The sequence below is a fragment of the Rhinolophus sinicus genome, linkage group LG01 (genome assembly GCF_036562045.2).
Source record: "Rhinolophus sinicus isolate RSC01 linkage group LG01, ASM3656204v1, whole genome shotgun sequence".
Lineage (NCBI taxonomy): Eukaryota > Metazoa > Chordata > Mammalia > Chiroptera > Rhinolophidae > Rhinolophus > Rhinolophus sinicus.
The window spans coordinates 147,048,261-147,071,788 of NC_133751.1; the positions used below are offsets into that span (position 1 = coordinate 147,048,261).

Here is a 23,528-nt window from a genome sequence, read left to right on the forward strand (position 1 = left end):
GATATCTCATTGTGGTATTGATTTACATTTCCCTGATGATTAATGATGTTGAGCATCTTTTTATGTACCTGTTGGTCATCTGTGTGTCTTCTTTGGAAAAATGTCTATTCAGATCTTCTGCCCCTTTTTTAACTGGATTCTTTTTTGCTATTTAGTTGTATGAGTTCTGTATATATTTTGGATATTAGCCTCTTATCAGATATATGATTTGCAAATATATTCTCCCATTTAAAAGTGTCTTTTCATTTTGTTAATGGGTTTAGTATAATATAGTTCCACTTACTTATTATTTTTCAATTAATTAATTGGCTATATTTATTATTTATCATTTCATTTTATTCCATGCTTAAAATATTTTTAAATATACTAAGAAACAGTATAATATTTTTAATTATACTAAAAATAATGCAATATACTGTCAAATCAACATGCTAACCCATTTATATCAAATTTTCAAAAGAAATAGAATACAACTAAAGCCTATGTGTACCCTCCCTGATTCCACCAGCGACTCCTGCCCTGGGAAGGCAGAGCATGATTCTCACACATTCTAATGTATGATTTTATACTTTTGTTTCATATAATTTGAATCCACAGGAAATATATTATTCTGCAAAACAGTAACAACACTGTTTATTATATGCTAATCCTTACATGCCAGCCATTATTCTAAATACTTTACATGCATTATTTCAATAACCATTCCCCACATAAGATTTTTATTGGAAAAACAAAAAAAGGGTGGTTCCGTTGCTAAAAACAAAAGGCTTAAAAACAACTGCTTTATATAATTTCTGTTCTAGACAGGTATGTGATTAATCAATCCCCACTCCCCTTTGAGCCGCTAAATTTCTACATGGCACCAATTAGATTACGAGTTATGTATCTTCGAACTTCCTGCAGCGCCTAGAAATGCCTGGCACATAGTGGGTATTTAAAAATAAAATGTGTTGAAAGAAGTTTTTGCCTCCTTTTATCACCACAGGGTAACAGCTACATCATAAAACCTGTAAGCACTGATATAATACTTTTGGCCCCATCAGAACTTAAACATTTGGAAATACCCAGTCATAGAGTTTTGAAAACCTCAATTTAAGGCAGTTTATTGAGCACATAAATTCTCTATGTACTGTGCTAATTAATGTAACAGCCAACAGAAAGGGAGCCAGCAAAAGAAGAGTCTAAAGGTAGAATATCAAGGAATACTGTGGTAACATAAAACTCAAGAAAGAATTTTAATGGAGAAGGAGGTGATCACAAGTTTCGATCATGAACAAGATTTCAAGAGGAATGAGCATGATGAGGAGAATCTAAGATTCGAGCAGGTTACCTCCAGAGACACCATCAGGATGGGTGCTGGTTGCAGAGGTTAAAGAATAAACCCCATGTTGGAAAATATGACAATGGGACGGAAGGGAAATGGAGCAGCAGCTATAGAGGATAATACAGGTAAAGATCTTTGTCCACTAAGTAAGAACAGGAATAGCTTCTGTTTATGTTAGAAAGAGTAGCAGAAGAAAAATCATGGACAGGGAAGAAATATTTATCAGTGAAAGGAGCATTATGAGTTAAAAAGGAATAAGAATCCAAGTTTTACAATATTTATCCATAAAGCAAATTTGATTCTGGAAGTTACATTGAAGGAGTAACAGGGTTTCAAAAAATATGGCTCTTACATTATTTTGTAATAGATTAACAGTTCCTACCTTCGCCACTCTCCATGCCTTCTACAAAAATCCCCCCACACTGGGGAAGAATCCAGTACCGGCGTCTGTAACGATCCTGGCCAAACATCATCGAACGTAAAGAGTGAGAAGCGTCAAAGAGCTTCCTTCTGTACTGACTCTGTTGCTGTTAAAAAATGAGGCATATAATTAAGCTATGGATGTTAAGTGCTTTAAAAATTAATACATGACTTTATACTTATTATGCCTTTAGAGCAGATAAATTTCACTACTGGGAAAAGATAGCAGAAGAGCTAAATATTGCACGTCTGTCTTCAATTTCAGTAACACTTATAAAGATAGAAATTATTTTGAGGGTAATTGGAATATTTTTCATACCATAGATTGAAAAGGTAAGTTTTATTGTATCAGGTATCTATCTTATAGTAAATCATGTCTTATACTTGACAATGAACAATGTGATCAAGTACTTTATTGAGTCAAAGCAAATTGGCTCAATTACATTGATTAGTGTATAACAAATAATACTCATGTATATAACTGACCATACCTGTATTTGCTTATTTTTATCTCATCTGTAAACCTAGGCAACATCTGACTAAATTTTGGGATAAATTTTTGATGAATCTAATACTAATATCTCATATTAATCTCATAATAATTTTAAAAACTCATTTTTTAACAAGACGCTCATCTAAAACTTCACTAATGCTACTGAAATTAGTTTCTAATGAGAAGTATGTAAATACAGAGGGTGCCAAAAAATATATACACATTTTTAGAAAAGAAAACTGTATTAAAATTGTAATACTCAGTATTTACCGATAGCAAAAGATGAATACAAGTCACGTTTGACTTCTGCAGTTACAAGAGGTGCTCAAAGTGGTTACCATCAGCGTCCAGATACTTCTGATTAGAGCGAACTACTGCTTGAGCAACACTGACCAAAGTGTCCACTTGTATACATTTTTTTTGGTACCCCCAGTATATACAGTTTATAAATGCAATAAAATCCACAAATGTATTAACGTAAATTGAAACATAAAATACATGTTTCATAAAAACATGAAACTGTTACCATGAAATTCGACGTGAATTTTAAAAGTAATTAATTCCAAGAAATAAAACCATGAATTTATGGACAGTTTATATTTAAATAAAGAACTGAAGAATATAGGCCTTGATTAAGTTTAGTGCTGTGTCTTAAGAAGCAGGCATTTAACCTTACCATTAAACTTTTAAGGTTTAACTGTGAGAAAGATTTCTAGAGCTCTTCATTTTAATTATTTACAAAAAGCTTGTTTTTATTTAGCAGCCAAAAAAAACTAATGTCATACAAGGCAGATTTTTAAAACACCGCAAAAAAGATACAAAATGTAAACCAAAAGTGCTTACTTTACTCAGTTTTTCAATCTGTTTTTCTAGCTCTTCAACACTTGCTGCTTGGTCACCTTCATCCTATACATAACAAAATACAGTATCATTTACCTGTTTTTAAGATTTATTTATTTAATTAATCAACAAATATTTAATGAAAGCCTCCTATAGGCAAAGTACTAGCATAGGCCCTTTGCTCATGAATCGGAGTCACTTCTTGCTCTCTATAACCTAATAATCTGGTAAGGAAACACATAAAACACTACACTAAAAAATAAAAACCACCACACATTAGGAAGCAAACTATAAGGATCTAAGAGAGGTAGAGATTAAGAGTCATGGAGTTCAGGGGAGGGTGAGATTACATCTAGTGGGAATCTATACCAAAAAGGCTATATAGAAGAAGTTGTGTTTTAATTCGCTACTGAAGAATGGTTAGGAATTGACTAATCAGAGAAAAGAGGGAAGGGCATTCCAGAAACAGTTTGACATATCTCGACATGAAAGACAGATGGAAAGGTAAGGTGAGAGATAAGGCGAAGATGAGTTTAGGCCTAAACTGTCTAGTGCTGTAAATGCTCGGCAATGGACAATATAACATAATCCTTTGCAGGGGGTTAAACATCAGAGCTATGCTTTGGAAAGATTAATATGGCCATAGTTGTTAAGATGGCTTGGAGCAGGTTAAGGACTAGAATTGGCAAATCTAGCTAATAGACTGCTGCAATGAATAAAGGAAAAAGGAAGGTGTGGGCCTTAATAGGTAAAAGAAACTGAGAAAAGCAAGTGGATGTAAGAGATATTACTTAATACATAGTTAAAACTGTTAAGTCCTGGCAACTCATGGATATGAGGCAGAAACGGATGAGGGAGATGAAGAAAGGAGTATATTATGATGTTAGGGTGTAAATCTGGGAGACTACAAAAAATAGTACTACAAACCAAAAGAAGAAGAGCAAAGAAGAAGGTAAGTTATATTTTTAACACACTGAGCTTCTAGAAGGAAAATAATCCCTACTATATACAGTACTGATTTAATAAATGGAAAGTTTATGTGTGATTGTATGAAATTTTTCATTCGAGAAAACAAATATAGGAAAAGTACCCCCAAGTTGTGTGTTTTAGAGGGAAAGTCTGAAGTATAATAGAAAGTATATAGCCTTCTCTGGATCTCAGCTGCACTATTTAATATAGGCAAATTACTGAACTCTTCTAAGTCTGTTTCCTTAACTGTAAATTGGTGATAATGTTATCTGTAACATGGAATTTTTGTAAGGACTAAATAAAAACAGATCTGAACGAATGGCAGAGTTGCTGGTACATAATATGTAAATAGATTCCTTTCCTTCTTTCTGAAAATTGTACTTTAATGAGAAGACACAGACATATCCTAGGTTTAAAAAAATAAGAACTTGTTTTTGATGTTCATTTTCTATAAGCATTTTTTTAAAAACCACACTGCCACCAACTACTGATGAATAGATATTTTTGAATCAGTATGATTATTTCCCCAATGAAAGGAAGTGAAAGGAAAACCTCAACAGTGTTACCATTACCTATCATTTATCCACTCCTTATCCAAAAGTAGGGAACCAAGTTACAAAGGCATTTAGGAGTATTATTTTTGCTAATGGTCACATGATTTCTGTCTGGGATTACAGAAACCTTAAAGGAGAACAGGCTCGCTGACCCTTAAATCTTGATTCTCGAATAGATACTTAAAAACATATCTATACTATTCTAAAGTGATCTTTTGACCAGTGGGATAAATGTTTAACAATTTGATGATGTAAAAATACAGTTCAATCAACAAATATCTGAAATACCAAAGTAACTATGTATTAGACAAATTAACTGCCATTTCTAAGACTCTTCCTATGATGCAAAAGAAGCAAAATGTCTAGTAAAGTTTTATTTAAAGAAGTTTTAGCTAATATTCCTTATACTTTTAAGAGACATGAAGGAATCTGAAAGACCAGAGAGAAGGGCAACAACAAAACTAAGCACATAGAATCTTTCCCAGCCATGGTTCTCCATGGTTTCTCAACCAAAAGAGGGTTATTACCTAACCCTATGTGTTAACCCATCACATAACCCTATGTGTCAGAGTTAATTGTCTATATAACCTCAAGCTCACATTGGTTTCAATATTAATATAAGTATTAGGGAAAGATTCCATGTGTTGAAGGAATGAAGAGTGAGGAGAAGAGGGAATCATCTTTCAGACAAAGAGCAACTTAATCAAGAACAGTATCTTTTAATTGAAAGGGATCACATGAGTCTCAATGGAAAGGCTCCCTGCAATTAGTTTTTTAAGAAGTGTAACTACTAACACTCTACCTATCCTTTAATCAAGAGGTCAAACCTATTTTTGCAGGAATAATGTGCCTATCTTATTGATCAGGTTAATTAAATAGTCAAAATTTTATTTTATTGGGAAATTGATAAGTGGCTACCAGGTCTTCGTTACAAAAATTAACTCTCAATTCATTTAAAGGAAATGATAATTTGGCTTCTTAGGTCTTAAAGTACTCATTATTTTTTTTTAAAAATTAAACTGTTTTGTTACATTAATAACAAGATATACATTTGCTAGGATTTTGATCAAATAAACCCTATAGTCTAATTAACTATAATTTAACACTCATTAAAAAAAACAAAATATTACTTTAAATGCACATCTTGTCTAACAACCAACAATTTTTAAATCATTAATATCAATTTTTAATAGTCTTTATCTCCCTTAAAGAAAAAAAATATATGGTTTGTCAATTCTCCTTTTGAAAAAGGAAGCCAGGCAAAACAAATAATTTTGGTAAATAAATTCTAATTCAGGGGGATAACTACCCAGTAGAATATACTGAAATCTCAATAGAGAGTTGTCAAATTTGTGATAGTTAACAGTTCAAAACAATTTATAATACTAAGTGCTAAAAGGAGTGCTAATTCTGTGAAAAGATGATTAATATTGATCAGAAAGGTATAATTCTTGCTATGGAAACAGTTCCACTTGACAAATGAAGCAGACTGGTTATAAATGGTATCTTTTGTTTAGGTAATTACAATACTGATATCCAAATTATATATCTTTCACATTATTAGTCATGCATGAGATATATGATCCAGTGGTTTCAAAGTACAACATTATGAAATAATTTCTGTAAGGAATCTCAATGTAGTCTCCTTTTCAGATTGGTACTCTTAAAAGAAGTAAAGCTCACTCCAGTGATTTTTATCATTCTGGTTTAAAATATAACATTAAGGGGGGTATTTATGAAAATATTCTATATTTATGCTATTTTTATGTAAGAGAATTGTGTAGTATGTGATTTTATTATTATCCACATTACCACAATCAAAACTGTGATTCAGTAATTTATCAGTGGTCCTGATTAGATATTATTTTCACATTCCATCAGTAAAGCCATCCCTTTAAGTCTTCTTTATTTCTGTAGCATGACTGAGTTGATGTAAGAAAGGGAAAGAGTTGTTTCTGGATTTCCTTAGCTGGGTACTTCTGGCATCGAGGGAGGAAGGAATGGTTGGCTGTACAAGTATATTGTTTCTCGAGTACCATTCTGTAGCCCTATCAATATTTCTAGCATTCTTTTTTGGTAAAAGACTTGAACTTTTATCTCTCTTTTATAGATATTCATTTCCAAGGCTTATGGTAGCTTCCTTAAACACACACACACACACACACACACACACACACACACACACACACACAGGCTGCAACCTTGACTCCGCCCCTTTTGGCTACTCTTCAAAGCTAGCCCCTTTACCATGATTGAATACCTTCCAATATCTTTAGGGATATTAACTCATACCATTAACTATTCTTTTCATCTCTTTAATCTTCAATCCCTCTCTCTTATTTTATTGACACTTGCCCTTCAACCAAAAATCATCTCAAGTCTTTCCTCTGAAAAGTCCTTCGTCTTTGCCCCCTCTAGAGGCTACCCTTTCCTCTAATGCACAATGCTAAAAACTGTCATCTTCACGCTCTCACTTTGTATTGCTCACGATCAATCACACCTGACTTCTGCTCTCACCCCTCTAATGAAACTGTGCGGGCATAGCTGGCATCAATCATCCCAGCTGCCGTTGTTCTAGTTCCAGACCCCTTACAACTCACCTAAACTACTGCAAAATCTCTTGCCTGATCTTCCTACCTCTGATCTTGCCCTACCTGAATCTATTTCTATCTTCCATAGAGCTGCCATCGTGAGTCACTTAAAAATCAAGTTTCGCCACGTCATTCCCTTACTTAAAACCCTTCAGTGATTTCCTATCACTGAAAAATTGTAAAATCCTGGTTCATGCTTGTTGCCTATGAGGCTCACTGGTAGTAAGTCCCTTAAAGCACACTGTGATTTCGGGCTTCTGTGCCCTTGCTCATATTATTCTCTCTGCCTGAAAAACTTTTCCCTGGCTTCTTCCTCAGGTTAACACTCAGCCCAGCTTGTAGCCACAGTGAATGGGTCCAGAAAGCCTTTGCGAGAATTTACTCCTCAGAAAGGTTAAATGTCCTACCTGTGGGCCTGCCTAGCATATTGTACATACCTCTATCAAAGCAGTTAACACATCACATTTTCTTATTGCAAAAAAAAAAAAAAAAGAATGAAAAAAAGAAAAAGGAATCTGCAGTTCTTTGGAGAACTCTTAAGTCATCATATGAAAAGAAAAACTTAACTTCTTTTACTCAATGTAAGCACCTTCTACATGTAGGTAAATATTGAATAAGGTGAATATTATAATATTATAATATTCAGTTTTCAGATGAAGATAGTGAGGCAAGTAAGTATCAAAATGGAATTTAAACCCAATCCATTTGACTCGGAATTCTTTGTTATTTTTCAGTATGTTACTGTGTTAGTTAAGTATTAAAATCAACCTAAATTTGATCACCTCATCTTCACAGATATCAGTCTTCTTTCCTTTTTTGTCTTCTTTATCTTCTTCATCCTCATCATCTTCATCGGCTTGATCATCACTATCTTCGTCGTCATCATCATCGTAATCACTGTCTCCTCCCTTCCGTCTTCGCTTTCGTCCTGGAGTGGGTGTGCCTAATGGATGTTGTTCCTCCCCAAGATCTATGCCACCTGAAGTGTCTCTTTTGCCTGTTTTCTTAGCATGAATGATTCTGAGCCTTTAAATATGAAAAAAAATGATGATATGGAAGAAAAGGCGCCTCTCTATACTTTTTAAAGAGCATAATGTGAGTTTTAAGCAAAAATACCTAATAGTATTTTTCTCACCATAAGCAATAAATCAATGACAATAAAAATTAGAATAAAGAAAATTTAAGCAATATGTTTCCAGAAATTACAGAATATATTAACTTTCAAGAATAATTCTGGATACCTCTTTGGAATTAGAACACATTTAAAAAAAACAAAAAAACAAACTTAGAAAGCTGAAAAGTCTAACTCCAGCAATGGCCAAGTGATAATTCCTGATCCCATAGTATCAGACTGAATAAATTTCAATTCAAATTACCACAAAGAAACTACCCTCTTAACATAGAAGTTGAATAATTTCAGCATTATATTTCCCAGCAGGAAGCTAATTAAGTTTTAATGCTGAATACATTTGGATATGGTAGATTCTCTGTAAAAGCAAACTTTAATTAGAAAGCAATTAAGAAAAAAAGTGATAGTTCCAAACAGATTCTATTTATGACAAAAGTAACCTGATAGTAACAACAATCTTAGATAATGTGATTGCTTGACTTCTTTGAAAGAAAAAAGATAAACGGACTTTCTTCTAAGTTTGAAGAATATAAGCTCTATAAATCTCATTATCTTTTGTCCATTGTAAACTCTGGCCCCGAGTTTTATTAATTTCATATCTCATCTTAATTAAGCTTTACCTTTTCTAATTCTTAGACAAAATAAATTTTGAATTCTATCTTTGTAATTCGTATGTTTTACTGGGGAACTTGTACAAAGGGAAAAAAGTATATTAATTTTAATAAAACAGAGCTTACTTGCGGAGTTTACCTTCTACCATCCATTTATCTCTCCTCAAGTTTGACATATAATCAATGTTCTTGTCGATTTCACTGCCAATGCAAAAATTCATTGAAAACATAAATTAATCCATTATGCAATACATTAATTTGGTAAGGAAATTGATGTAGTATTTTTGTTAAGTAAAAATGACGACTGCCAATTAATAACAAAAACAAGTGAAAAATTATATTAATATAGTATCATAGATAAGACACGTATAGAAAACTTAAAATGTCCAGCAATAGTAGAAATGCAAAATGCTGAAATATTTTGATTAACCCTTTTCCTAAAAAGATAAAGAACTAAAAGTAATATAATTAAAAATCTGTAATAGCAAGAACAAAATGAACATGGATTTGTCACCAAATCTTGAAATATTACAGTGGAGGACTTACTTTGACACTTAAATGAGATTAAGTACTTTTTTAAAAAGTACGAATTAAAACATCAGTAAATTAATAATACTAAGGTCACATTAGCACATAATAAAATCAAAAGTAGCTGGACAATTCTATGAATGGGTACTAAGGACAATCAGGTAGTTAACGATTGTCAGAAGTGTGAAGGAAATAAAAATTCTGGATTGTTACAACAGTGCTAGATTCTGGCACCATAGCAAGAAAAAATATTTTTACATTTCAGTATATAAATAATAAAATGCTTAAATAAACAAAAGAGTTTACAATGATTATATACAGTATGATCCAAATTTTCTTTTCAATGGATTGCAAAGAAATACATAAAAACATTATTAGTCATCTCTGAATGGCGAGATTAAGTGTAATTTAAATTTTTTTCTTTGAGCTAGTCTATAACTTTGAAATTTTCTATACGCAATTTGCACTATTTGTGTAAGAAAATTCAAAACAGAAAAGAATTACCAGAAAACTCTGGGCATATGCTTACCTCACCACACTCTTGCTGCACGCCAGTTCATTGATGAGGAAAGCCAGGACTGAGGCTTTCTGTGCTGGAGTGTGAGCCTGAAAAGCTTTTGTCTTCAGGCTTTCAGTAAGCTCAGTTTGTCCACAGTGGGCTTCCATAAAAATCTGCAAAATCTCGGAAACATTGTCTCGATTCACACCAACATTCAGCAAATGTTCTCCAAGGGCTGTTTTGGCCTATAAAATTTTGTCATTTTTATCAGTATTGGTCATAAACATTCATAACGTAAAACAGTAAGATTTCAAAATATTGATATTATTTGATCTAGATATTACTGACAAGGGCTTTATTCACATTTTTGATGAAGTGGAGACAAAAATAAGCAGGACATGATAGACAATGCAAGTATGTCTAATCTTTCTATGCCTTCTTCAAACCCTTGGTTAAAAATTAGGCAGGAAGAGGAATATATAAACTCATGGGTAGAAACTGTCTATCATACCTTCTTTGACTACAGAGAGTATCCCAAGCTTTTCCAGGCTTTATTTAGACATTCTGTTGGGGGGTAGCTGCTGGGGGGAGATGGAGGGTGCAGCAGTACTTTTATTGTGTTGTCTGGCTCAAAGGTGTCGTAGGTTTTAACGCCTGGTATACTGAGTGAACGGGGGATGGAGGAAAAAGGAACGGGTACAGCTGGAAGCTTCCCTCTATACAATATTCCCTAGAGCAAGGCTGACTGAAATGTGTATCTTAATTGGAATTAGGATAACTTTGAACACATTGAGCATCCACTAAGCAGTACAGAGTCTTCACATGCTGGTCTCTGGGCGCCTGGATTAGCCTCCATTACTCAGTGATTCAGAGAACGCAGTATAATTTCAAAAGGCACACATAAGTTCTAATTACTTCATGAATTATGAATTCTGTTTTGCTAAATATCACTTGGGTATTTCCTTAAATCAACTTGGTTTTTGCTGCAAGCTAGAGGGAAAAAGAGTAATTTGGGAAGGTTCTACATTCTGTGGCTTTATGAACCTGGTTTTTCTAGGTTTGTACCAATTGTAACCTGAAGCAAATCTACATTTAACGTTATGTAGAAAAAACTGGCTCAGTCTATACAATCTGCTGCTAACATGCTACAGGCACTTACAGCACAAATTAAAAAAACACACGAAAACTTCCATACATTGTTTTTCTTTACCTTGTATCCTGTAATTAGACCTGGATCACATACAGCAGCTGAGAGGAGCCTCACAAGCAAGTCTTGTACTTCACCCATGCTGTCCCCTATATTTAGCAATCCCTCTTGAAGAACACTCAGGTTTGGAACATCAATATTCACATCAAAGCCCAAAACTTTACCAAAGTTTCGTAAGAACTGCACCACCATGAGACAGTCTGAAAATGTACTTCCAGAGAGAACAAGTCCTGGAATACGAGGCAACTCTGGCAAAGGCTGAAAATAAAATAAAATAAAATATAATTTAAAAGCCATGATTGTATATATTCTGAAGTAAAACGAGTTATCTTTCTTTCTCTTGCATTGCACCGGTGGTTTTCCCTCCTGATGGTAAATTCCCTGGGAATATTTCTGCAACCCTGTGGTACTAAGCATAGGATCTTGAATGCAAGGAACCATTAATAAATTTGGATTGAACTCAATATGAACTTAGAGCTCTCCAAAGAGTAACACTAGTTTTAATTACCTGACATATTGATAACACATGGGTTATATAACTGGATAAAAATTAGATACCATTAAGAAGGAAACCTTTCAAAAGTACTTTCCATAGACATACTCAGTAGGGCACGTGCATTAGTTTCTTCTAATCATGGAGACTGATTTATAATTCACACTCTTTTGGTAGCTCGGAAACAATGTACATCTGTCGGCTGTATGTTTGCAAAGGCTGGTACCATCTTTGGCTGATAAATGACCAGAACCCATAACCGTATCAAGAACCCAGTTATACTGCAACTAACAGTCTTTGGGTTTCCTAAATGTAGTGAAATATTAATACTGCATATTGAGTTTTGATACTAAAATTAGAAAGCTGCCACTTCTGCTACTTCTCAATCACGTTCACATATTAAACTTTAATGACTAAACTGTAGTACCAGTTGTCGTGGACATGTAAAAAATTAAATAAACCTGTAATCTAAATTAAAAATATTCTGTCCATGAATGGGATTCAATAACAGTATTTTAAATTTTGATTGGAAAAAAATGTGACCTACAAGTATTTCTATTTATCTAAACTGGTCCTTGTTCAAAAATAATCCTCCACCCTGCATTTAATTAACTAACCAAAGATTCTTTTTTCTACTAACATTGTATGGAAGCACAGAACTGGCTGATACTATATAAATCTTTTGTTTCATTTGAAAAGCATTTAATTCTGAGTTTTCTTTTTTCCTAAACTGTATCAGACATACACATTTCTATATAATTCTAAAAATTTGTATAACAAAACTAACAAAAGTGAGGCTTAAAATGGACTTATATTTGATATAAGACATACAGATTTAAGTAAAAATAAAACATGCAAGAAAATAAAGTTCACTTAGGATTTTAAAAATTGCAATGAGCATATTAAATGTATTAACTAACCTATGTACCCATTCTGTGCTTAGGAAATTTGACTAAAACTAGTATGTATACTTTCATTTTTATCTAAAAGCATTTATTCTAAGCAAACAAATAGAATATTAATATAATTAAATCCCCAGTAGGGTATTAAAATTTTGCTTTAAGCACTTTAGAAAAGAGTTTACGTCAATCGAGAGATAATTATTATTTGTATATCAGTTGAATATGGCATATAAGTAAATATAGATGCTATTGACCAAGTAGAATATATTACTGAGACAGTATTATAGAGATAACATGCAGTATTGACATAATTTTCTAGAAATATCATCTTATCTATAGTTAAACATAACTAATGTCTACTCATAAGTGTGTGAAATCAAAAAAGATTATTTTGCTCTTTCTAAATTTCTACTGTTATGTATTTTAGCAACATTACATGTTTGTGAAGCACGATGAAAGGGTAAACACACAACTTGGGGTGGACACTTTTCTTGGCTTTCAAGATGATGAACAGTATGGACTCCAGAGTTTAACAAACTGAGGCCTGAATCCAAGTTGCCATTTATTAGCTGTGTCATCTTGGGCAAGTTGCTTAACCTCTTTGTGTCCCCTTTCCTCATCTGCAAATGGGCACAAACACCAGCTCCACAGGATTCTTTTATGGAAAAGAATTCATGTAAAGCACTTAGCACAGTGGCCGGTATGCGATAAACATAATAAAAGTTAGTTACCATTACTCAAGCATTGAAGGGGGGTATAGATTATAAACCCTAATTTATTTAACTATCTATGAGGATGTGAGGAAAAAGTTAGACCTTTCTGTACCTAACTGCCTGGGAAGAACCAAATAAAATATAGAAAGCCTATCTACTTCTATAACTCATCTTTGTAGATTTCTGCAGTATTTCCACTTAAATTAAAAAAGCTTGTAGTAATCCACTTGTATATTAAGAACTGCCATTATCAGCTCAGGAGCTCTGCTGAGGTATATTGGTACCCACCCGGGAGAGGCAGATTGACCTACACTTGGAGCTCCACTGCTCTAGTTAAAAACAGAAGGTTTTCATAATGGCAGCTCTGGTAACGGAATCAGGTGAGAACACAGGAAAACTTAAATGTATTAATGAAATGGTTTACATGATACATCACCTTTTGGTCTGCTAAGCACATGTCTTCATTAGGCTTCTTTAGTTCCTTCGCCATTTCTAATTCTAATCTTCGTTGCTCGAGTTTACGCTCTTTATTTAATCTTTTCTCATCACGTTTTTCTTGCTTCAACCGTTCTTTTTCCTTAAAAAGAAAACCATGTTCACATAGTCTCTTTAATAATTGTGTTTGAAAACCTCCAGTTAAAATTTAAAAAGTGATCAAAATGTTAATATCTTCATGAACAGAATTCTCTTAGGAGGTTTAGGGATGGACTTGGAATTACAGAGAAACAATGACTTATTGCTTTTCAGTGTTTTCACTCTTTGAATTTCAAAATAACCTTATGACTGTATTTATAATATATACATATGTTTTACATATATATAAATAAAATATCAATGTTACATTAAACCCAGATTATTCTATTATTCAAAGTTTATTCAATCCTTTCCCAGGTTATAATACGAGAATAAAATATTTATTAATAAATGTAGGCATATAAAATGTACATGGGCAACAAAAAATTCACATCATAAAGTTAACTAATATTAACACAAATGTTTATGGAACTCCAAGACGCAAGGGAGGATTTACAGTAGGAAATTGGAACCAACATGTTTGAACTCGCAAAAGCAGTTCTTTCAAAATGAATTAGCTAGTCTTAAGATAGCACCTGCGATGGAATAAAAATGTTATTTACCACTATAAACACTTAAATGAATGTGAAATGGGTTCTGAAGACAATTCCAAAAGCTTTCAAAGAATATTTTGGGTAATGGCAAAAACATAGAAATAATCATCCTTTCTCCTTGTTGCAGGGATGACATTCTGTTGGAAGAAGTCAAGAGATTTTCTATAATAATACCAGTGTCATTACTTTATTGTCATATCTCAAACACAATTCTTACTTATTTAAAGGAGAAATAACACTAGAGTCATCAGGCAATTCCAACCTACTACTTCACACATCTGATACATAAAGGATGGGTTTACTCTAGTAAGGCTGATAATGTCTCTTCTTGATTAAAAATCTTTTATTTATCAAAATAAAATCTAACTCCTTACTTTGATATTCTTTGTAGATGGAATCAAATTATTTGCTGTTTCTGCTGAACATCTTTTGTTCCCTTACATCCTTATGTGGGTACACTCCAATCAAAAAGGTCATTATTCCCACCTTGCATATCTAAATTATAATTAAACACTACTATTCCCTTTCACCAATTTCTCTTTAATTCTCATAGTTTTTCCCTGTAATTTTAACATTTTTATTGTTATTAATGGTTTTATTGCTTCCTGTACCATATTAGCATTTTTGTCCATATCCTAACCATCTCCATTTTAATTACCACTGGTAAGACAGCACACTGACTGCTGGGGGAGGCATGCCAAGGGGGAGACAGAGAGGAGTGGAGAAGGATATTCCAGGCAAAGAATTGAGAAAGCACAGTGTGTTTGAGAAATTGCTAGTGGTTTCAGGACTGCAGCATTAGCTGCAGATTGAGTAGTTGTTGAGTATCATGACACACAGCCAAAGGCTAGGTAATGAGGGTCTTTTTACATGATATGCTCAAGTTAAACTGTTCATTTTTACAATGCCTCTACACTTCTGCATTACTGATTCATGCGGACATTTGGAAGGAAAATGATAAGGAAGCTTTATTATGAGATTATTCACACCAAAAAAGTTCTATAATAGATCTTGTCAATTGTAAACTAAAAGCAGTTTCTGACGGTCTAATGACATGAAATACACACAATTAATATGTAACATTCCCACCATGCAGTATATATAGATTTTCAAGTCAAATTATCATTGGTAGAACAATTTTCACAGAAGCAGATTTTTAATTTTTAAACACCTGAAATGTTGCTCTACGAACTTTTCCAAAGAAGAGAAGTCTGAACTTTTTAGTTACTCACCAGAATAATGAATTAAAATCACAATAGAAAAACTGTATTAAATGTCTCTCACAGATTTCAAAGTAGTTTGTGTAATTTTTTCTACTATATAGATAGGACTAACCAAGAATTCTTAATTATGTTCAAAATAGTAATTATAAATATAATAATTGAGCCTATTATTCACTAAAAACTGTTGAAAATGGATACCATTTCCTTTCAAAAAGAGAGAAAGGACCCACGTGGCATTAACACTCTTTTCACAGTGCCAAATAACATTATTGGCAAGCTGGGGGCCTACACACACTTCAGTGATATGTAGAAAAGCAGTTAGAATTTATTTAATGCCATGAGATAAATGTGGCTTATATTCTTGAATATCAGTTTAACCTAGCAATATGCAATATTTCTCCCAATTGAAAAAGCATGGCTATAGTATAAAATAGAATGTAAAAGTGACACCAATTTTTAGAATAGAAATGGAGATTTCAAGAAATCTTAGAAATTTGTAGGACCTTTATGACTTAAAGACAAGCATCCATTCTTGTCTACTACCGTGTTTCCCCGAAAATAAGACCTACCCAGAAAATAAGCCCTGGCATGATTTTTCAGGATGACATCCCCTGAACATAAGCCCTAATGCGTCTTTTGGAGCACAAATTAATATAAGACCCGGTCTTATTTTCGGAGAAACACGAAATAATATTTTCAAAGGAAACAGAGTCTCTAGTGAATTTTAATGACTTGTATAGAATTCTGTGATTCTGGTACAAGATGATTCTTAAAGAACCAGAGAGAGCTTTTAGGGTTCCCTCAACAATCAACTAATAATTCAAATGGCATATAAAGACAGTCACAATCTAGCCCACACAGTTCTGGTCTCGTATCTCATGATTCTCAGTGCATTTCCCATGCTAATCACATTGTGTGATACATGTGTGTTGAGAAGAGAGTGTAATCAGTGTGAGGCACTGCTTGGGTGATGGTTAAGGTGATGGTGATGATGATGAAGAAAGAGAAGGAGCAGGAGGAGGAGAAGGAGGAGAAGAAGGAGGAAGGAGGAGGAAAAGGAGAAGGAAGGGGGAAGCAGGAGGAGAAGCAGAAGTAACAAAGCCACGACAGGCGTATACACAAGGTTAAAGTGACTAACCCCTCCTTGTACCTTCATCCTCCCCGTCCAGGTCCAATTTAGTTACAACACTGTACTTCTGTGTATGTCATCCCCTCTGCCAACAATGCATAGCTCCTTCTCATTTCACAGAACTAAAGTCTATTTTTTTGCTCTTCCCACAACTACTTCAGGCATTTTAACATTTCTTATTTGAGCTTCACATATTTATTATAGCATTTATTGTACTCTGTGACAATTACTTATTTAAAGTTGACCTCTCCCACATGAGTGTGAGTTTCTAGAGGTCAGAGGCACAAATTTATTCACCTGTTTCTTGATAGGCCTATTTAATTCCCAGTAGTACAATTTGCCAAACACCTCAAGAAAGTTTTTAATGATTTTATCTTTCCCCCTCTCAGGCCTATTATCAGTTCAAATTTCCTCCCACTGGCCTTATTTCCGACTATAATAGTTATTATATGTCTCTAACGGACCTAGTCTGTGTGCCTCAGCATAAATATTATTTAAGCATTTATGCATTTGCTAAATCTACAAATGCCACATAAAGATAGGTTAACATTTGTACTACTCATTAAACATATTCAATTGCCATTTTTTTCTCTACTTTTCATATTTCACTGCGTGGACAAACATAATTGATGTCTTCTATTTTCAGTTATACAGAAATCTTGTATCCAAAAGCGGAGTTCAATACATTTAATAATAATATTCAGGTGATATTTAGGAATTTTAAAATACATAAAATGTATTTTTCACATCTATTCTAACATTAATTTCTTAACAATTTTAATTGTCTACATTGTGATTTTACATGCTTGGAAACAGACCTCCCCCCATATCAAAATTAAACAGACTTATTATATGATAATTTTTCCAGAAATTAAAGTTTAAAGTGGAAATGACTTTAGGCCAAATGTGAAGATGTTGAAATTTGTGTAGTATTCTCTCTTCTAGACTTAGTATATTGTCTGAAAGAGCCATATAATTACCTAAGCCTTTTCTTGACAAATTAATTTGCCTTGCTTGATCCTACATCTAATTTCTATAATATTATATTTCATTTATATGTCAAATATCAGGAATTCACAATGGAACTTTCTGATTTTGTAAGATCAGTTAACAACAGACCTTTGACCTACCAGAGATAAGTCTTACTAAACTTAACATAATATGAAAGGAATGTTAAAACATATTTTACATTAATATTGGTTAAATTTCAGGGCAATAACTTAGACTTTCCTCAAGATATAGCTCGAGTATATTTTAGCTTGATTATAAATAATTACAAGCAAATTAGTAGGATTCCTCTCAATTTTTTTTGGCCTTCATTCCCTCTACACACCCCAATTTTCTAATGAAGAAATTCTTGAAATAAATGTGGATTCTTGGAATATAAGTTGTTTATCATAAAACATCTTTTTATCATCTTTGTTAAAGTAATGGGATTTTCTGTATCAAAATATTACTAATGTCTTAGTTAAGAAGTCATTCAAGTTTCATTTCAAAGTTGAAACACGTTTTGATAGCAAATGCATTAAATTTAGAATATCCTAAATAGCCCAAAATACAGAATAAAAATGTTTAAATCAGTTTTTTACTCACATAAAAATATTATTTTAGGGAATCTAAAAGAATACATTAAAGTATTTCTAGAAGTCTATAGCATAATAACAAATGCATGAAATACATTTATTCTATTTTAGAATTATAGGAGTTTAAAAACCAAACAATGAATGTGGTACAATGACCTGCTATTGTAAAGTTTTACAACTTACCACATTGCAAAACAGGCCATTTTTAAAAGACCATATTGCAAAGATGTCCATGTTTTTTGCATTTTACGATTCTACTGGGTCTCTTAGGTGTTTGTTCTGGGCATAATTAGGAGAATACATTTCTTTTGACAGCAACTTGTACTTAAAATTTCAAAGACATAAATGTAATTTAAGAGACACAGGTTTACCTCAGGGTGCAAGAAGAATAAAAGTGTAAACAAGATTAATAATACAAGCCATTTATGGAAGACAAATATAAAGAATAAAAATGATACCGTTTTATGGTCATATATTGAGTATGAGTAGAACAATTTTTTTTAAAGGGGACTTTGTTTACATTCAAAATATTATGAAAGTTAAGTTTAAACAAATGAAAAAGTTATGCATCACATAACTGAAGAAACGCTTATATTTTATGTTTTTGATAAAAATTACATTTTATTTATATTATATTTTATCAGTATAAAATAATAGTTAAAAAGAACAAAACCTAGCAGTTATCACAGTTTCATAAAATCCACCATAAGTATTACACAAGTCTGTACTTACTTTAAGTATCTTTAAATACTATGTAGAATAGCTACTGTTATACAAATATCTCCTAAATTAAAATCAAAATTGTTAATAATTCTTAAATCAGATAGATTTTAATATATCTAAATTAAATTGATAAAAATTCTTTCCAAGATCTGCTTTCTTACATGACATTTAATATTTTATTATACAGTTAATATAAAATATGTTTACATTTGTTTTGAAATAATTATACAAATACAATATATAAGTGTAAGTACAATATGTATGTACATAAGTACATATATTCTAACTACAATACGTTAAGTGTAAGTATGTCATATTAGTACACTTACTACGTTTTAAACTGAAAAATGGGTTTGCTTCAACAAAACTGTCTATATGTGCAATTCTACTTTTTATTTTTATTTTTCACTCAGTAATGATCAGTATAAATATGGGATTATAAAATATCCTCACGACTTGAATCATGGGAGGGTATACATATTTTCTGCTTTCAAATTGTTTATTAGATGACTTCCAAAACCTGAACTACTCTCTTGTATTTTATGGGTTTGTCCCCTAAAGTGCTGACACAGTCATTCTGTGAGAGATGCATGTTTAACAACCTTTTGTAGTTTACTGATCCCTGGGGAGACATCCAAAAGACTCTGCTACAATTACTATGGTTGATTATTCAGTTAATATGAGTAAAGTGATTATAAATGTGTGACTGGCACACTTTTAAGTTGTTATAATGAAACAGGAGATTTTGAGCTATTTTGTCATGTTGCTTAAACCAACCTAAGGTTCCAGTGATAATGAAAGCATATGTATTTCATATTACTTGAATTACACTTGGAAATATGCCTTTTCTATTCATGAGGCTAAATACTATTTATTCTTTCTTACATTGTTAGGAAAACATTTATGAGCTATGATGATATACTAATGACCTTTTAAAGTTAACATAGTTAGGTAATTTCTATATGTCTGAATATTCTTACTAATTATAGATTTTTATAAAGGAACAACTATAAAAATTACATTTCTAAATTAAAGAACCAATAAAAGTTGGGATTAATTACTTTTATTGAAAAATATAGAGTTAATATTATATCAAAGAGTGAGATGAGCATAGTGTACATAAAGAAATACAAAAGTGGTGTTTGTGTTACACTGTGTTTCCCCGAAAATAAGACCTAGCCGGACCATCAGCGCTAATGCGTCTTTTGGAGCAAAAATTAATATAAGACCCGGTCTTATTTTAATATAAGACCGGGTATAATATAACATAATCTAATCTAATCTAATCTAATCTAATCTAGTATAATACCGGGTCTTATTTTACTATAATACTGGGTATATAAAATATAATATAATACTGGGTCTTATATTAATTTTTGCTCCAAAAGATGCATTAGAACTGATTGTCCAGGTAGGTCTTATTTTTGGGGAAACACGGTATTATATGAAGAGAATTATATGAAAAGATAATGATGTACTCATTCCTTAATTATTTTGTTTATCCTCAATTTGTTTTCTTAGCACATTTAATGGCCACTATCATCTTAACTCATTCATTTGTTCATTAAACTTCAATTTTCAAAGGACCTACTATATACTTGGCTTTAATCAAGGAACTGGGAATATAATGGTAGACAGACAGACAAGATTCCTGTCCTCATAGACCTTACATTGTGGGAGGAGATAGACCATAAACAGGTATAAAATAAATAAGATGATGAAATGGACTTCCAGAGATGGGGCATAAGAAAAGGCAAAATTAGTTGTTCTGGAAAGGCCTCTTTGACAAGCTAACATTTGATCTATGACTGAACAACAAATAAGAACCACAAAGACCTTTCATTTAGGAAAAATAAAAAGACAAAAATGACTAGAATACAGTACATAAGGGACAAATTGTCTGATGTAAAGTAGGAGCAGTAGACAGAGGCCAGAGCCTATGGGACTGGTATGTCATAGAGAGGAATAGACACTTTATTATAATTACAATGAGAAGCCACTGCATAGTGTTAAGATATAATCTGGTTTATTTCCTGAAACGATCACTCTGGCTGTTCTACGGATAATGCATAGGAGTGCCGAGGAAAGCAAAAAAGTATACAGGGAGCCAGGTTCTTTAAGTTTTCATGCTTTAAGTTATTTCTTCATGTATATAGGCACATATTTACTTTTCCTTTTTTTGGTTTTACATTTTGGCACGGTTGATTTGACATTGCTTTCCTAATTACTTAAGTTTCATGTGGCAGCCCTATCAAAAACTTGTATTGCTCCAATACAAGTGGGTTAATTTTCCTTTAGTTCCTTCTCACTTTACCTGATACTTGTTTTTATACTTCTAAGTACTCTAGATGAAGGGTGAGTATCCTTTATGCTACTCATGTGTCTTTTTTCTGAGAATGAAGGTAGCTAGGAAGGGAGAACTGTACCTGGTTTCTCATATCCCTTTCCAAATTTTATTATAAACACTGTACCTGATTCACTCTTTCTCGTCAAAGGTATATCCTTTTCCCATGAAAGGTATTCTTGGTCTTCGATGGATTCTTAGAAGATTTAATTTTAATTATCTTCATTTATCCTGTGGCTGCTACCTTCCACTCAATCTTACCCACCTCTCTTCAGTAGCTTTTCCCACTCTCCTCCCAGGCTATAGGGGCAAACATGATAAGCCAGTGAAAGAGATCATGTTTTTCAGACCTTTTGGGTACCTTTTAACACTCGTTTAGATAATCTTATTCTTACTATGCTCCTTAGTCTCCCTCTCAACTAAATTTAGTATGTCTGGAGATAATGACCTGGTTTATTTTCATTATTCTCGCTTCTTTTGCTTTCCTCCCCACCAGGAAAAATCAGAATGACAAGCCGTGATTCTTTCTATTTCTGTTGATAAGAAACATACTTGGTAGGGAAGAATTTGTCTCTTGAGGGACCACCCAGATTTTTTTCCTGAGTTACTCCCTTAGTTGCTTCCTCAGATTCCATCTCTCCAGATTGGAGGAAATTAGGTTGAGCTTCTAGAATTTTAATTAAACTTTTTCCCTAATCTCCCCACCACCATACTGCTTTCAGAAGGTAATAGAGATACCGAGTTTCCCCGAAAATAAGACCTAGTCGGACAACAGCTCTAATGCAGCTTTTGGAGCAAAAATTAATATAAGACCTGGTCTCATTTTAATATAAGACCAGGTAATATAATATAATATAATATAATATAATATAATATAATATAATATAATATAATACCGGGTCTTATATTAATTTTTGCTCCAAAAGACGCATTAGAGCTGATGGTCCGGCTAGGTCCTATTTTTGGGGAAACACAGTAGCAACCACGCCAATTCCTGGAATTTGTTACCTCCCTCTTTCCCTGCCTGTTCTTTTTCAGAGATAATCGTTATAAATCCATGTGTACATTCCATTATTGTGTTAGGTATAGAGGGTGTCAATGGGCCTGGATAATTAACAAGGTTGGGGGAAGACAGCAGGAAAAACGTTAGGGCAAAACTTCCATAAACTTTAGTAAAGACTGCTTAGAAGAGATTGAGAGGGTAATCTATGTTAGGCGTTCCCAATTCTGGCTATGCATCTTGCTGGGCCCACTCCAAATAGCTAACACGCAGTAATAAGCAACTGTAAGCACTATGCGGTGCCAGGCATTGTTCCAGGAACTTGATACACACACATTCACACCCACTGAATCATGAGAACAACTCCTATGAGATAGGAATTAGTACCATCTCCACTTCAAAGATGAAACATTGAATCACAGACAGGTTAAATACCTTGCCCAAGGTTATATAGCTGAAAAGTACTGAAACCAGAATTCGAGCCTAGGGAACTTGGTTATAAAGCCCAGGTTCCTAAATAATACACACACTGTCTCTACATATCGGAGTTGGTAGTTCAACTATAATGGTAGTTGAAGCCAGAGCGAGGCTAAAATACTGAAACACAGGTCTCTCAACTTCTAGATCAAACAGTGGCTTTTTCATTAATTCTCATTTCCTAAATGTTTATCTCACTTGATCATCTCATGATCCTAGGAGGCAGGCATCATCAGCTCAATTTTAAAGAATAGCCTGAAGCGGTAAAGCGAGTTGGTTCAGAGCCAGCAAGGGAATCTGAGTCTCTCAAACTCCAAAGCTCTACTTACCACGGCTATACCTCTATTCAACCTTTCTAATGCAGAATATATTCCTTTGTAACATATATTTTAACCTTTAACTGATTTCTATTAAATGCCAAATAAACTCATGTTGACTTATTTCAGTAATTTTCTTATTCTGAATTATGTGTTAAAAGTCTATTTTAAGGAACACACTTAGGCCTAATTTTACACATAGAATGCTAAAGATAATTGAGAGGGCAGAAGTCCATGGTTGGGTTGACTAGCATTTGAATTAGGACACATAGGACTTGTCTAGGCATGCTGTAATAGCAATTTTGTGAAACTCTGGTTACAGTAATAAATAG

The 23,528-nt window shown here is 33.1% G+C and overlaps 1 protein-coding gene across 30 annotated transcripts in view; it reads right to left on the reverse strand.

Moving 5' to 3' along the window:
- BAZ2B (bromodomain adjacent to zinc finger domain 2B) overlaps positions 1–23,528 on the reverse strand; it is a 240,557-nt gene that overhangs the window by 33,689 nt on the left and 183,340 nt on the right. For all 30 annotated transcript variants that reach the window (XM_074337018.1, XM_074336971.1, XM_019727243.2 and 27 more), the window contains 7 exons: positions 13,710–13,850; positions 11,169–11,423; positions 9,989–10,203; positions 9,058–9,132; positions 7,974–8,217; positions 3,081–3,143; positions 1,707–1,851 (listed from right to left, as the gene is read on the reverse strand). In XM_074337018.1, the coding sequence (XP_074193119.1) occupies positions 1,707–1,851; positions 3,081–3,143; positions 7,974–8,217; positions 9,058–9,132; positions 9,989–10,203; positions 11,169–11,423; positions 13,710–13,850 (1,138 nt within the window). The remainder of the gene's footprint in view (positions 1–1,706; positions 1,852–3,080; positions 3,144–7,973; positions 8,218–9,057; positions 9,133–9,988; positions 10,204–11,168; positions 11,424–13,709; positions 13,851–23,528) is intronic.